This window comes from Manihot esculenta, chromosome 13 (assembly GCF_001659605.2).
Source record: "Manihot esculenta cultivar AM560-2 chromosome 13, M.esculenta_v8, whole genome shotgun sequence".
In the NCBI taxonomy this organism is placed as follows: domain Eukaryota; kingdom Viridiplantae; phylum Streptophyta; class Magnoliopsida; order Malpighiales; family Euphorbiaceae; genus Manihot; species Manihot esculenta.
The window spans coordinates 28743272-28759078 of NC_035173.2; the positions used below are offsets into that span (position 1 = coordinate 28743272).

The following is a 15807-nucleotide window of genomic DNA, read 5'->3' on the forward strand; positions in this document are numbered from 1 at the left end:
TAAAAATTTTGTAATTTTTTATTTTTTAAATGTAAACTATCCGTATTTAAAATAATTTAATTAATTTAAATTTATATCCGGCAAATTTATTAAAAAATAAACTGTTTTTTCTTAAATTTTAAAAATATTATATTTTTAAATTTAAAATTATTTAAGCTCAAAATCATCGGCTATACGGACAGAATTACCGTGGGATTCATTTTGCTTATTGATCTTGTGCAACTTCTAAAGAGTGAGATGGGATCTCTTAATTAGAAATTTTGAATTAAAATTATAAGTATATTTTTACTGTTAAAATTTTAACAATAATATTTATTGTACACTCAAAATTTAGATCGGTAATAAATATATTTAAATAAATTTAAAAAGTTTACTATTTTAATAAATTTATTTCGTGTGAATTTAAATTAATTAAATTAATAAATTTTTATATATTTATAAAAAAATTAAAATTAAAGAAATATTAATAAATTTGTACCATAAATTGTGCTTTTTTCATACCATATTAATTTTTTAAAGAAAAAGTAAAACTATTTATACCAAAAGTAAAATATTTTAAAAAAATAAATCTTTATTTTAATATTTGAATTATGCTTTTTAATTAAAATTATTAATTTCCGTTAGATGGATTTACATTTTTTGAAGAACTACATAAATAAAATTAAACTATAAATCTTTAGGGAATGCATTTAAAAATTAATTTCATCTTATAATTTTTAGGAAATAAAAGGGAAAATAAAATAGTTAATTCCTTGGTTTATTTTATGTTTTACTGTGAACCAGACAATTCTGTTGGATATATTTAAATTTTTTTTATAATATTTTATAATTAAAATTAATGTTATTTTTTTTTAAATATCTGAATAATATATTTTTTAAAATCAAAAAATTTGTATATAATAATTTTTTTTTTAAAGTGAAAAATACCTGTGACCCCGAAGAAATTTTCAATGGAATGCTTGAAATTTCCCCTTTTGGGCTTTCTTTTTCTTTTTGGAAAAAAAAAAAAGAAGAAATAACCCATGAATTCATGATTAATGAAAAGAAGAGAAAGAGAGAACATAGATAGAAGTGAAAAGTGAAGAAGAGAGAAAAAAAAAAAAAAAAAAAAGAAAGCATCAGGCGTGATCATTATTTCTCCATTACAGGAATTCTTCCCCATGGATTCAAAGCTCTGTAGATTTTTTTTTTCTTTTTTTAACTTTTTTACAGCAGAGAGCCTCCAATTACGACCTAATCATTCCCGCACGGCTTACACAGATAATTATTGTCGTTACGACACGCCCACGTGCTCCCCTCTCGCTGTGCTTCTTCCTTTTTTTCTTCTCATATTCTTCCTTGGTATGCTCGTGGACCCATTTCTCCAGTTCTCACTTTTTCAACAATGGAGATCAGATCGTAAAGAGCTTTTAGATTACATAGATTCTCCACTTCTATTTTGTTTTTTCTTTTGTTTCTTTAATTCCATTGATCAGGACAGTACCATTGAAGAGTTGGAGCTTGCTCATCAGAGAAGAAATTGCACGCCTCTTCACTGCTAAAGAAATTGTGTTCTTCCATCTTCACGAACTGGGTTTGATACGTTGTCGTTTTTGTGAACTGGAATGATGATGATGATGATGATGGTGGTGGAGGAGACATCATTAGCAGGTGGTTTTGGAGAATCCCAGTTGAAGAAGAAATGGCTGGATTTGGACTGTTGTCTTCGTTCAAGATGGCGCTTGAGTCGCTATCTGATGACCCATCTTTGAATTCTGTGAAAAGAGAAGCCTCTAGTACTCCTTTGTTGTCGCTGTTGAAGCTCTCATAATTCAGGTCTTTCACCTCTGATCCCAAAAGTAGTGGCTCTTCTTCACTCGCTTTATCATCGGATTCTGCTAAGATTATCTCTTCTTTAACAGAAACGTTGCTCTCTGTCTTTTCTCCGTTGAGCTTCGCCTTAAGCTCTCTTACCTGCAACACAAGCAAAAGCTTTAAAAAAAAATGCTCTAAGGACATTGACAAGGAAATTATGCACTTGCCTCTTTGAGTAGAACTTCATTGTCATGTTGGAGAGACTCGAAATTGAGCTTAAAAGCTTCATAATTGGCTTTAAGAACACCGTAGTCTCTCTCCAATTGCTTAGTTTTCCACCGTGCACGGCGGTTTTGAAACCAAACAGCCACTTGTCTTGGTTGCAAGCCAAGTTCTTGAGCTAGCTTCACTTTTCTCTCTGGTTCAAGCTTGTTCTCAACCTCAAAGTTCTTCTCCAAGGCCTTAACTTGATCTACACTTAACCGCCGTTTCTTCTCAGCAACATGGCCTGATTCTTCGACACAAGCTTCATCATCTAAGCTATCAAGCATGGACATGGACTGAAATTCTCTCCCATAAACATGGTTGCTGTTTCTCGGACTGTGCTCGTCTAAAGACAGAATCATTAACAAGTTAGTGGGATGAATCAAAGCATTATTATACTCAAGAGAATAAAGCGAAAGTCAAGTTGAAAAGCATAGCAAGTCTTGAAAGGGAAAATAAATAGTTAAAGAGTTAAAGATTCAAGGTGATGTTATTAAGAAAGAAGAAGACAGGCACATGTGGGGATGTCTGAATTTTTGACATGAAGCATTAAAAAGGGGCAGAAAGTAATAAGGAGTTTTTGAGTTGTGTGTAAGAACCTGTGGATGGGCAGATGGACATTAAAGCACCAAGAGAATCAGAGCTGCCAAGTCTGCTCATGATTCTAAAGAAAGAAAGAACAGAACTCTAGAACAAAGACAAGATCTTTGTTTAGAGATCTAGCTTGTGAATTTTAGTGAGTGAGTGTTTTGTTTTCTTTACTTTGTTAAGGTACGAGATTTTTTTCACTTGTAAGGAGAATTTTTATGTATGCAGCTAGACAAACTTGTATAGTACTGCTGCATACAACTATACCGCCACTGCTCTCTCTTGTCTCTCCCATTTTTCTCCTTTTTCAACACTTCTACGGCTGCTTCTCCTCCTCCTTCTGCACCCATCCAAAAGAAATAAACAAAGAAACACAAACACAAACACAAACACAAAACAAAACCCAACAGGTAAAGCTATCTTTCAAACCCAACCCACAAGAGAAGTTATCTCTCTCTCTCTCTCTCTCTACATCATTACTCAATCAGTTTTATTTTTTTGGCTATGAAATTTGAGTTTCTTTTCTTAATGGGCTATGGCTGTTCATCTACAGAGAAGACCAGAGAGAGAGAGAGAGAGAGAGAGAGGGGGTATCGAGGGGTATGGCGAAAGAGGGAGATGAGGGAAGTGGTTCACAACCCAGCTGGTCTTTCACAATTTGTTTCTCTTTAAATAAACCAAAAGTGGGTCTTGTGTAGAGACTAGCCTATAAGGTTAAAATCTGACTTGGGTTAGGTAAACACAAAATGAAATGAACCCAAAATTCAGTCCAAATGAAATTTCTGGTTTACCGGCTATTGCCGGTTTGTGTTTATAGACCCTTTTTCGGTGAAAAGATTTTTCTTTCTTTTCTTCTGTAAAGAGAGAGAGACTAATATTGAAGCTTGACTGTGATCAACGGCTCAGCTCCAGTTTAGCTCACGGGGATTTGTTTGGCGTCCGCGGATCACACGCCTGTCGCTACAGCCTGGTCGGTGCGATTAATCGAGGATTTCTTACGTATAAGCTCGTCTTATTATTTTCGCACTGTTTTTTTCCAAGCATTTAATAAATTTAAACGCCTAAAGGTGAATAAAATATATATTTTCAGATTTCAAAAAATATATATATTTTTATAAATTTAAATTTAATACATTATACTATATTAATTTTAACTTAATTAAAATTAAATCTTAGTAAAAATGTAATTCTATTTTAATAAATTTAAACATATTAAATTTTTATTAATTAGACTAATTAAAAAAATCTAATTCTTTCAAACTTTAAGAGCTAAAAATAATATTCTATTAAAATAATTCATATTCAATATACTACTATTTAAAATAAAATTTTAAAAATTTTATTTTCGATTAAAATTGACTAAACGTATTCTTCTAGAACTTTCTAATATCATTTATTTATAATAGTAAAGTGTATTTAAAAAAATTTTATCAGAATGAAAATTTATTTTATTTTTGATATGAGGTGGTATAAATAGATATAAGAGAATTTAATATACAAAAATTTCAACAAACACAAAACTAATAGAGTTATAACAAAAGATAAATTCAATTGGTTGATTTTAATTTGTAATTTTAAAATCCAATTAACACTCCTCGCAAGAGGATCCATCATGAAGACCAATCTTGGACCTGTTAATATAAAACTTTATTTTTGTTCATAATTTTATTAATAAATTAGCTAATTGATCATTAGACAAAATATGAAAAATACAAAGAGTTCCTTGTTGAATTAATTCACGAATGAAGTGAATATCTATTTCAAGATGTTTCATCTTGGAATGAAAAATAGAATTCTGACACGTATATAAATAATAAAATAAAAAGACTGGTCAAGCAAGCCTTTGGCTAGAGTCTCTTCTGTGGATTGATCTTGTATGAGATAAAATCGAGAAAAAAATTAATCAAAACTTGATTAGAATCACAGAATTGAAGAATAGATATAAGATTTGTTTTGGCTTTTGGTATAAACAAAAGGTAAAGGAAAAGTACCAGAACCAACATGAGTAAAGTACCAGAACCAACATGAGTAATAGATAAACCTGCCCCATACCATTCAAATATATGTCCAATTGATTAATCGGAGGAACAAATTGTCGACCATAGGAGCCTTGTTTGGATGAAGACTTGCTATAATTCGACTTTCAAACATGATTAGTGATCAATCTATTTTATACAACTCATGAGCTAACAGTTTATCTTGAAGCTCATCAAAGGAAAGTATTGTGCTAGCAGTAGCGATATCGCAAAATTCAGGTCCAACACCTTCTAGAACCTGAACCAAATCAATATCACAAAGAGAGTTCCTTAGCTATATTTTTCACATTATTAAGATAATAAAAAAAAACTGAAACAATCTCATTTCATACGAGATATAATTTATTACGATTCTGGTAACGGACTTATTTGCATAAGTAATCTGCAGCTTTTTCCACGTCTCTGCAGAAATCTCAGCATCAACAATTACATTCATAATTGAAAACGAGAGTGAAGATCAAATAGCAGTAAGAATTAATTGATCTTGACACTTCCAATATTCATAATCTAGATTAAAAACCTAAACCTATTTTTCTTCTTGAGTAACACACGTAAGAGGAATTTGGACAGTACCCAAAACATACCTCATAAGATTGTGACCTTTAAGTAGAGAAGAAACTTGAACTTTCCATGTCGATTAGTTTATAACGGTAAGTTTTAATAGAAACTGAGTACAACGATTAGCCATAATTGAAATGGAAGAAATGAAAAAAAAAATTGAGAGATTTTTTAAATCAGACTCTGATACTATAAAAATATATGAGTATGGTATAAATATATGAGAATCCAATATACAAAAATTTCAACCAATACAAAATAACAGAGTTATAACAGAAAATAAATTCAAGTAGTTAATTTTGATTTGTAATTTCAAATCCAAATCAATATTATCTCTAATAGAATTATAATAGAAAATAAATTCAAATGGTTGATTTTAATTATAATTTTAAAATCGAACTAATATTATCTCTAACATATTTTCATATTTGTAAAATATTATTGAGAATAGTGCTATGTTTAATTTAATTTTAATAAGCAATATTTATGGGTGAACAAACTTAAATTATCTCACTAAAAAAACTGACACTAAAATTTTTAATTTCATTTTTCATTTAGGTTTTTTTTGGTCTTTTAGTTCATTAAATTAGATATATTTAAAGTTTATTTATTTATTTCAGTTTAATTAAATTAAATTAAATTTATTAAAAAAATAAATTAACCAAACTTATGTAAGTTTTTCAGCTCATAATTAGTTCCAAACTTTTGCCTTTAACTACCTAAGCCTAGTTTTATTAAGCCCACAATTGTTTGCTTTAACTACCCAAGTCCAGTAGCCAACTGTTTTTAAGTCTTCATCCGTTACTATTTTCTCTCTCCCCTCTTGCACCAGACCAGCATGTGACGAAATTGAAAATTGTCTACAAACTCTAGAATTTCTGTTTATTTACGAAAAATAATTTACATTTTAAAAAATATTTTTTATAAAAAATATTATATTTTCTAATAAAATAATTTATTTTTTATTATTTAATTTTAATTTAAAAATAAATTTTATTAATAAATTTATATAACAAATTTTAATAAGAATATCAAAGTAAATAATTTGTTTTTTAAAAGAGAAAGTTATTTACCTTAAATATGACTTATCGAAAATGTTTTTTATTGACCAATTTTTTTGATTGTTTCAAAAAATAGGTAATATGAAAAATATTTTTTTAAAAAAATATTTTTAATGAAATAAATGGAGTCTAAATAAATCCAACCGCTTATACGTTATTTAAAATTAAATTTAATAAAATTTAAATTAATTAAATTTATTTATTAAATGAGTTAAAATCAGAGTTAATTTTGTAAGCTTATTTATTAAATAAAAAAATTTTTGATTTTACAGATATTCAGCATTAAAACCCAAGAGTTCATTCGTTTACAAATTCAAAGCAGGAACAACTTCATTTTTCTTCTAAGTTGGTTGAACTTTATATAAGAACAAATTTGATAATGGTTAAATCAAATAATTGCATTTAGATTCATATTTTTAATATAAATACTTTAATTGATTTTACATAAATCTCGATATGAATATTTAATATAATGATTATAAAACTTAATTATATACGAAGTCGAGTGTATATTTATTTATCAGATAGACTAATATCCTATTTAAATTTTTTTTAAGTATGACTTTTGCAATCCGACGCTATTTTGACACGATAATAAATACTTGATTCTATAATTAGTATTAAAATCAAGATCATGAGTTTGAATCATAACATATATGGGAGGAGATTATTGTTAGGTAAGTCAGTCTTCTGTTTAGATCTTTTCTCTTCTAAAGGCAATAAGCACATGATGCCACATTGAATTATTTACCTCACTTGCTCCCTTCCTTTACGAATTTTCTTTTCAAAGTAGATGAAATCAATAATTGTATAACATCTCCCTCTGCTTATTCTCTTTTTCTCTAAAATCCTTTTGTCTCCACTCTTTTTGCTAAGTTGACAACAAACAAGAAACTCACATTACATGCATGATTTAATTTACGATCACTTTCCTTTTCTTATATATTTTTTTTATGACCTTATCATCAGAAGTAGAAAATTCTTTACATTGCTCTGAAAAATTTTCACTTCATTTTTCAGTACATTTCATAAAATGATGTGGTTCTGTCATCAAAGTCGATGAAAAAACTTGTTTAGACCGAATTATGTAAAATTATACTAAAGCTAGTATAAAGAATTATAAAAAAAATTACTATTTAGTCATTATAGTATAAAGAATAATTTTGAAAAATACATTAAAACGTTCTTCAGGTATTAGAAAATCTATAAATTAGTCCCTCTATTAATTTTAGCCATTAATTACTGAGAAAATTCTAAAATGTTATTAGTTGGAGAGACTAATTAGTTTAATTTTTATAAAATTAAAGGACCAACCAATAAATTTTGTTCATATTATAGGAATTAAATAATAAAAGACTTAATGTCTAAAATTAATTGTAACGATCCGGAAATCGGACCGCTACCGGCGTTAGGATCCAGATCGACATAAGGTTGCCGGGACCCATAGCAAACCTAATATACCTCCTGTATACCTGTTCAATCCCATACATGATCATACATTTACATAAAAATTTAAATTTTTTCTTTCATTCACCAAGCTTACCCTGTGCATGCACAACTCATAACCATAAAACCCCACACTGGAGCCCTCATCAAATGCTCCAATGGGGTAACATATCAGACATTAAGCTTGGTTTACATAAACATCAATAAAACATTTCATTAAAAGATCATGTACCAAAAATGGATTAACATACACTAGGGCCAAGCACAATTCTATTGAAGTGGTGAACCGCACGCTTGGCAATTTTCTGCACTACATCTGCAGTAATAAGAAAACTGTCTGGGAACTTACTTTTGCCCAAGTAGAATTTGCTTACAATAGTGTTGTCCGCAGCTCCACAAAGATGTCACTTTTTGCAGTCGTGTACAAGAAAGTCCCAACACATACAATTGATCTTATTGCCCTTCCTACAGGCTCTCACAACAGTATTGCAGCATGCAACTTGGCAAAGCAGCATGTGGATGTTTTCAAATATATACAACAATGTCTTACAGAAGCCAATGATAAATATAAAGCTACAGCTCATAAAAATAGGCGTTTCAAGTCCTTCAATGTTAGTGACCAAGTTCTGATGTATTTATGCAAGGAATGTGGTGGAGGAAAAAAAAAGCTTGATGCCAAGAAGATTGGTCCATTCCGGATCATTCAGAAGATTAATGACAATTCCTATGTTCTTGACCTCCCAAATGAGATGAAAATTTTCAAGATGTTTAACGTGACAAATCTATTTCAGTACTACCCTGTTGATGACAACTCGAGATCGAGTTCTTTATAAGTGGAAGGGAATGACATGGAGCAACTAGCCTTGAACTTTACGGCAGACTTGGACTGGACCTAACTTTTGCTACCGACTTTCATTGGAGACCCACGGTAGCTTTTCGGAAAGAAAATTTTGAGACGCACAACTTTCAAAAGTGTGACAAGGGCCATAGGCTTATCAAAGTTCGATAAGGAAATTCTATCGTTTAGGGGGTCAATTTTGCATTTTAATTATTTTTTTTGGATATTTTTATAATTTTGTATATTAGTTTTTTTTTTCTATTATAAATAGCCTCCCTTAGTTATTAGAAACTCACTTTTCAATTTTTGAAGAATTTCAATAAGACTTTTCATTTTCTAGCCTATTTTTTTTCTCTTATATCGTCTTAGCCAAACGATATTGGTTAAAACTTCTGATGAAGTCTAAATAGTCCTTTATCAAGATTCCACTCTTGCATTTGCATGATTATTTGTATTGTATTCCTTTTTTAGTTGTTATGCACTATAAGCAAGGAGAGGGAAAGGGGGTCTGAATTATACCAAAGTGTTGATATTTAATTCTTGTTAGTTTGCTTACCAGGGACGGGATGAACCAAGTCTGTGGTCTATAATTTCTCTTTCTCTCTTCATCTCTCTTTTGATTTTACTTTATTCCTTGCAACTAGTGAAACAGTAAATTTTGCCTCATGTCCATGGATTAGCACTAAAAACAACTGTTGTTGCAATAAGCTTGTTTCTAGATTTATTTATTTTTAACTATTTTTTTTTCTCTCTGCTAATGTAGCTTATTGCAATGAAGCTGCTGTGTGCTCATATGAATGCCTAAGGAGAAGGTTTACCAGTGAGATTTGCAATGCACCCATGCTTTTTTACGAATGCTAATCAAAAGCTATGAATTTATTTTTGTTTTCAGGTCAGATTCAATGCTTTGTTATGCTCTTGGGGATCTTGTTCACACACTCAACAAACATGCTGTTCTGGAAATCTTGCAAACAATTCAATGTTGTACAGTTGTTAACCATTCTGCTCCCACCCTTATGTGTACCCTTGGAGTTGCTAATTCAATTTGTAAGTAGGTAGTTGTTTCTACTGACATATTTTATTTTCCATTAATTTGTTATATATAGAAGAAAGTCGTTATCTTTTTGCCTACTTCTTGTCAATGTACTAGTAAATGTAATGCCTCCTTGAGTTAAGTGTATGTCAATGGGATTTCTTGTGGATAAGGATGTCTCTATTGTGCGAAGGGGTCCCATGGTAAGTACTTTTGCATCTATGTTAGAACATTTTTCCAGACTATTAAAATGATTTATGTTAACATAATAAATTATAATTATTTTAGAACCCTTAAGTAGTGCTTTGCAAAATACAGTGTTAATAGTGACCACAATGAAAATAGAGATCTCTAGATAATTACTCAAGTAATATCACAGTGCTATGCTCTTATATAATTATTCTATTGCTATATTTGAGAAGTTCAATTAACCTTTTTCTTTTCAAAGGTGATGAGTGCTCTTAGAAAATGCTGAGGGGAGTTGACAGAAAATCTTGACATACTTGTTCTCCATCATGCATGACATGACATTTTTTTAAAGACATTAGAAACTTGAGATGGCTTCTATGCAATCTTTAGGTGAAAAAGAATTTGGGGGTTGATTGGTGCTTAAAGATACTATTTCATTAATGAATATGTGAGTATCATTTTACCAATTTGATTGTGAAGTTCATGTTATGCTGTTAGTACTAGCCTTTTATTTCTAACAAATAGGTATAAAATTCAAGTTGTCTTTATTAATGGGAAATCACGACGAGTTGATATAAGTTAATTTTTAAATATTTATTATTATCATATTATTTTTCTATTTGTTATGTTATCATTAATTGTGTATGATTAATGTATATATATATATATATATATATATATATATATATATATATATATATATATATATATATGTATTTATTTATTTATTTAGAGAGCTTATTTGAGTGCTATTGCTGAGAATATTGATGACAATTCTGAAAACTAATTTACTTTTGATGTGAATAAGTGGATAAATGTCAGATTAATAAACAAAAAATAGATTTTTACCACATCACACCATTGTAAATTTTACTTCTCCATGAAATGGTTCAGCAAATTGATAGATTTATTCTAAACTTTATGAACATTATTAAGTATTATGGATTTGTTATAAACTTTCAACATTATAAACATCGTTAAGTATTTGTGTGTATGAATTATAATGATTATGAATTACGTTCAATTTATGTTGAATATGTTTCTTAATTGTAAATTATTTAGATTATATCGAAAATATTTAAATAAAAACAGGATATTATTTTTTGATGATAGTGAATACTATTAAAAATATAAATAATTTTGCAATGGATTTGTGACACATTTGATAAAATAATCTTATTGTTTTGACAACTTTTGTTAAAATGGTCTTAATATTTTCGATAGCTATTTTTCGTCGCTAATTATTTCTGACAGATTAGCAATAGATTGGATATCGAATGGATTCTGTTTTTCAATGGATTTAGTGATAACAAAGTTGGTTGCTAACATTTCCAATGGAATGATCTGTCGGAAATTCGTCTCCAAATATTTTCGACCGATTTTAGATTCGTCGGAAAAAATTAGCAACAGCACTTTAAGCGATAGATCTTGGGCCGTCAAAAATCTGTCACTAAAAGTATCAGCGACGAATTTTGGACTATCAGCAACAAAATTTTTCATTGCTAATAGTATTTTTTTTATAGTGTCTCCTCTTTTAAGTTATCTTTTGGGATAAGTTAGGCTGCTTTTATATTGATGTTGGATCTCTCTTAAATATTTGATACTTTAATGAAGTTTTGGGCATGAGAATTGCTAATAGTATTTTTTTTATAGTGTCTCCTCTTTTAAGTTATCTTTTGGGATAAGTTAGACTGCTTTTATATTGATGTTGGATCTCTCTTAAATATTTGATACTTTAATGAAGTTTTGGGCATGAGAAGAGTGTTAAATCTCATATCGATTTGCAATAAAAGTAAGAGTATTTATCTACTCCTCCCCTTACACTAATCTTTTGGTGAGTTAAGTCTAATCTAATTTTAACAAATTATTACTTACACTTTCTATTAGTAAATTATTTTTATAATACTTTTCTAATTTTATTAGTAGTAAATAATTTTTTAATGCTAATTTATTAATAAAATTCAAAACTTGTTAATAAATTTTATAACTAACATATTTACCTATGGATTTGAAATGAAAATTTTTTTTTATATGAGCCAAATAAGCTCAATTTTATAAATTAGTTGACCATATGAAAATTTTTTAAAAAGGTGCAAATAAGCCCTGATTTTTTCAGAACAGCAGTGCGCGTAACTCACAACACAATAAAGCGAGTGAAGAAACTTTTTTATAATAATAATAATAATAATAATAATAATAATAATAATAATAATAATAATAAAAGATTGGTTCACGAAATGGAAGAAAAAGAAATAAGAAAACAAATCCTAAAATGTAAAATACAACAAATTAAAATATCTGTTTGGATGTGCCTTTCAACATCATGATGGAAACAATCTAATCACCATTATCAAGAAAGCAAAACCCTTCCATTCACAAGCACCACACTGAATAATCTCGTAAACTCTAAGAAATTCATGCTATGAACCACCCATAAAAACTTCCTGAAATCCCAACTCTGTTCATCAAGATCATTGGCTTTTAGCTCTAATTCCTCCAGTTACACTAGTTTAGTTGCAGAATGAGATAATACCAGACCCAACTAACAGGTATTCTGTAGAGCAAATTAAGCGGTATAGGAAGTTTTATTCTAACCACTTCTCATCGGATTTCATATTAGGCTTTTTGGGAACTGCTATCAAACACATGGCGGGCATATTGAATCTCTACAAACAAATTGCACGAGTATTTCAATAGTTTGTTTAAAATCACTCTCGTCAGCCATATGGGGTGTGGCTTTTTCATGAAATTAATAGTTTGTTTGAATCTCTTAGTATCAAAAGAATAATCTAAATTTTTTTACGATACGTAACCGTTAAAATTAATAAATAAATAAATTAATAAATTTTTTAAAATGTAAAAAATATTTAATATATTTTTTACATTATCCAATAAATTTTTAAATAATAACTCATGTTATTAAACACATATCTTGAAAGTTTGAAAGTTAAAAATTGATTATGATGGCTCAACTAAGCATGCACTAAATTAAAATAGTCAAAAAGTTAAAATCCCACTAGTCTTGTGCCATTTACATCTCAATTAAATGCCCAAAGAAAAAGTTGTTCTCTAGAATTTCATTTGAATGAAAGACATTTACAGATCATGAGGCAGACCCAGCTAGCAGTTGCCTAATAAAAATACTTGTGCTCATCATCAAGAGCTCATGTATGGTCAATTTCAAATGGGTCTATTTTCTTTCTCAGTGATGGCTAAACCAAGCAAAATCTCCCAATCTGTGAGAAGCTGGGGGTACAAGTAGCTGTAATATGGTCATAAAACATCAATTCAAGACCATCATCGGTTAGTCTTTCGTATATTCGTTTAATTAAAATTATATTTATTAATTAAATGCATAAATGTCTTGGGTGGGTAAGGATTTTTTATTTTTCAACTTAATTTTGTTTGTGATTTTGACAATACATAGGTTTGGATTGGGTCATAAGGTTCTTAATTATGAAAATAACCCCACTAGAAAGGAAAATAATGAAATAGTGTGCATGTGGTCAAACTTTCAAAAAAGTATGCATGTGGGATTTTGTCACCCTAGTGTTATTTGAAGATGGTCCACAAGCTATGAAATTATGATATATTATATAAAAAAAATCTATTTAAAAAATTTTATAATATAATCATTATATATACAATTATTAAATTTTTTATATTTCAATTTATTTTTTTTATTTTTATTTTTTAATTTCCACAAAATTAAAATTAATTACATTTATGTACTTACAAAATAGTTTGCAATAATTATATAGTCACGTTACTTTAACTTTCTATAATTATTGCATGTACATTTTAAAAAAAGTTAAAAAATGTATATAAATTATTTTAACTTTTTTAAAGTTTTATATAATTAAAATTTTATTTTTATTTTTGAAGTTAATTTTTTTGTGTGTTTTTATTACGAGGAATGCAGTTTATAAAATTTAGAAGTGTTTATTTTATGAAATTAATCTAGATTTTTTTTTGTGTTTCTATTATTTGAAATGTAATATTTAAGTTTATTTATTTTATTTTCATTTAATTTTTTATATAATTTTTTTATGATATTTTCTAATATATATTTTTCAATTATATTTTTATTATTTAAAAAATATAAATAGAAGAGTAATTTGCAGTTTAAACCTGAATAAATAAAATAAATTATATAGATTGCATTGTAATTTATGATTAATATCATGATCAATTCGATAATTGTATTAAAGATGAGGCTAAAAAATGCATGTTATCATATGAAAATTTTTATTTTTTAGTAATTAATTATGCATGAAAATGAGTGCGTTTGAAAATAAAAAAATATCTTGTTGATACATAATTAATTATTAGAGAGTAAGTTTTTATATTTGAAACGTAATTTATTTAATACCGCTCTTATATTAAATAATATTTGAGGAATAAAGGTGATGAGCAAAGTAGAAATAATACTCCTCTATTTTATAATTTTTATTTTTTTTTCTAACAATTATGATTTATTTTTATTTATTAAACTATAATAATATATAAATTGACTATTATAACTTTATTTGATTTTATTTTATTTTGAAGAAATTGAAACCTTACATAACACCTCTTAGTAATTGATAAAATGTTAAATATAAGGTCCTTTATAATCAGGACATATGTCCATGGTATAATCAGATCTAAAGAACACAGGAACAACTGACTTTAATAATTGAAAGGAATCTGAGTTTGTATAGGTTGAATAAGTTGGGCACAAATTTGATAAAATCAGGGCAAGATACCAACCTCTCTCGCGATAGTCGGGCTCTTTAGCCCTCTCTGAGTCATTAAATGCGTGTGTAGAAAGGCTGCCCAGCCACCTGACATGCCTTCCAAAAAGTATAGGCTCAACGACTCTGCATTAATTAGTCGTCTGCCAGCCGTCTGACATACCTACTGCATCACGCTACCATTCAATCTGATGGGACATAAAGTAGAAAATCAGGATACAAATATCCCTGAACCAACCTCGCCGAGATGATCCATCTCTCTGAGAGGAACGACTCTCTCCTCTCTCAGGCCCTCACTAAAGGTTCACTCTCCCTAGAACTAAAGCTCTCCAAAAGTGAGATTCTCACTCTTCTAGGAACTAAGACCCAAAGAAGCTAATCTCTCTCTCATACTCATAGAAGAAATCTTAAAATAGAAGCCCTCTGAGATTCCTTACAAATGTCTTATTATTTATTTCTTTTTATTTTCTCCTTATGTTAATGAATCTCAGACAACCTTTGATCTAATTTGAGCTCGGAGGGTCTCCATAGGGAGTATCTCCGGTGGACTCCCGATCGTCTTTTTCTATCTTACAAGTCTCCTTCCTCAAGATCAAATATGGAGGGATCTAATATAATCAATCATGGATCAATGGTCAACCCATTGAATTGAACCGATGCTTAGGTGTCCACATTTGGACACCTCTCTATATCTTGCCTCATAAAGTGGCGTCGTCTGTAGGAAACGAAGGAGACTATCCTGAGTTTTCAAACTAAACCCATTGAGATCCACATGGCAAACCAAGAAAAGCTAATAGCCAAACAACAAGAAAGACGGAAAGAAAGAGAGATGGTGAAAAGATCCAGGAATCACCAGTTGCATCTAAAAGCCACACCACGAAAACTCAGATAAAAAAAGATGCTGATACAAGAAGAAAGAGCAACCATGGAAAAGAAGTGATGTGCACGAATTACCCAATTTATACAGTTACTTTCTTTAACTTAAAGTAGTTTTGCTATCATGAACTAGTAAAAAAATTTACAATCTTATGTGAACCTGAATATGATAAATATACTGAAATAGTTTAAAAACTCTCATTTGTGATTAAAATTAGCATGAATCCATTGAGAAAAAGATTATCTGTTTAAAGCAAGTTATTTTATGATTTGGAAGTGTGAAGTGACTTATGCATGAGAATATTTATTAGATTCTTTTGAATCACATGAAATGATATGATTGCACAAACTTGATATCTGCATTCAGTCGAACCATGAGTCTAAGTAT

General features: G+C 29.1%; 1 protein-coding gene across 1 annotated transcript; it reads right to left on the minus strand.

Annotated features, from left to right (window-relative positions):
• Positions 1–1099: 1099 nt before the first annotated feature.
• LOC110630160 (homeobox-leucine zipper protein ATHB-6) lies at positions 1100–3294 on the minus strand. Its single transcript, XM_021777508.2, has 3 exons — positions 2658–3294; positions 2022–2404; positions 1100–1953 (listed from the first exon to the last, which is right to left on the minus strand). The coding sequence occupies exons 1-3, from the start codon at positions 2716–2718 to the stop codon at positions 1459–1461; spliced, it is 939 nt and encodes a 312-aa protein (XP_021633200.1). The 5' UTR covers positions 2719–3294; the 3' UTR covers positions 1100–1458.
• Positions 3295–15807: the final 12513 nt, after the last annotated feature.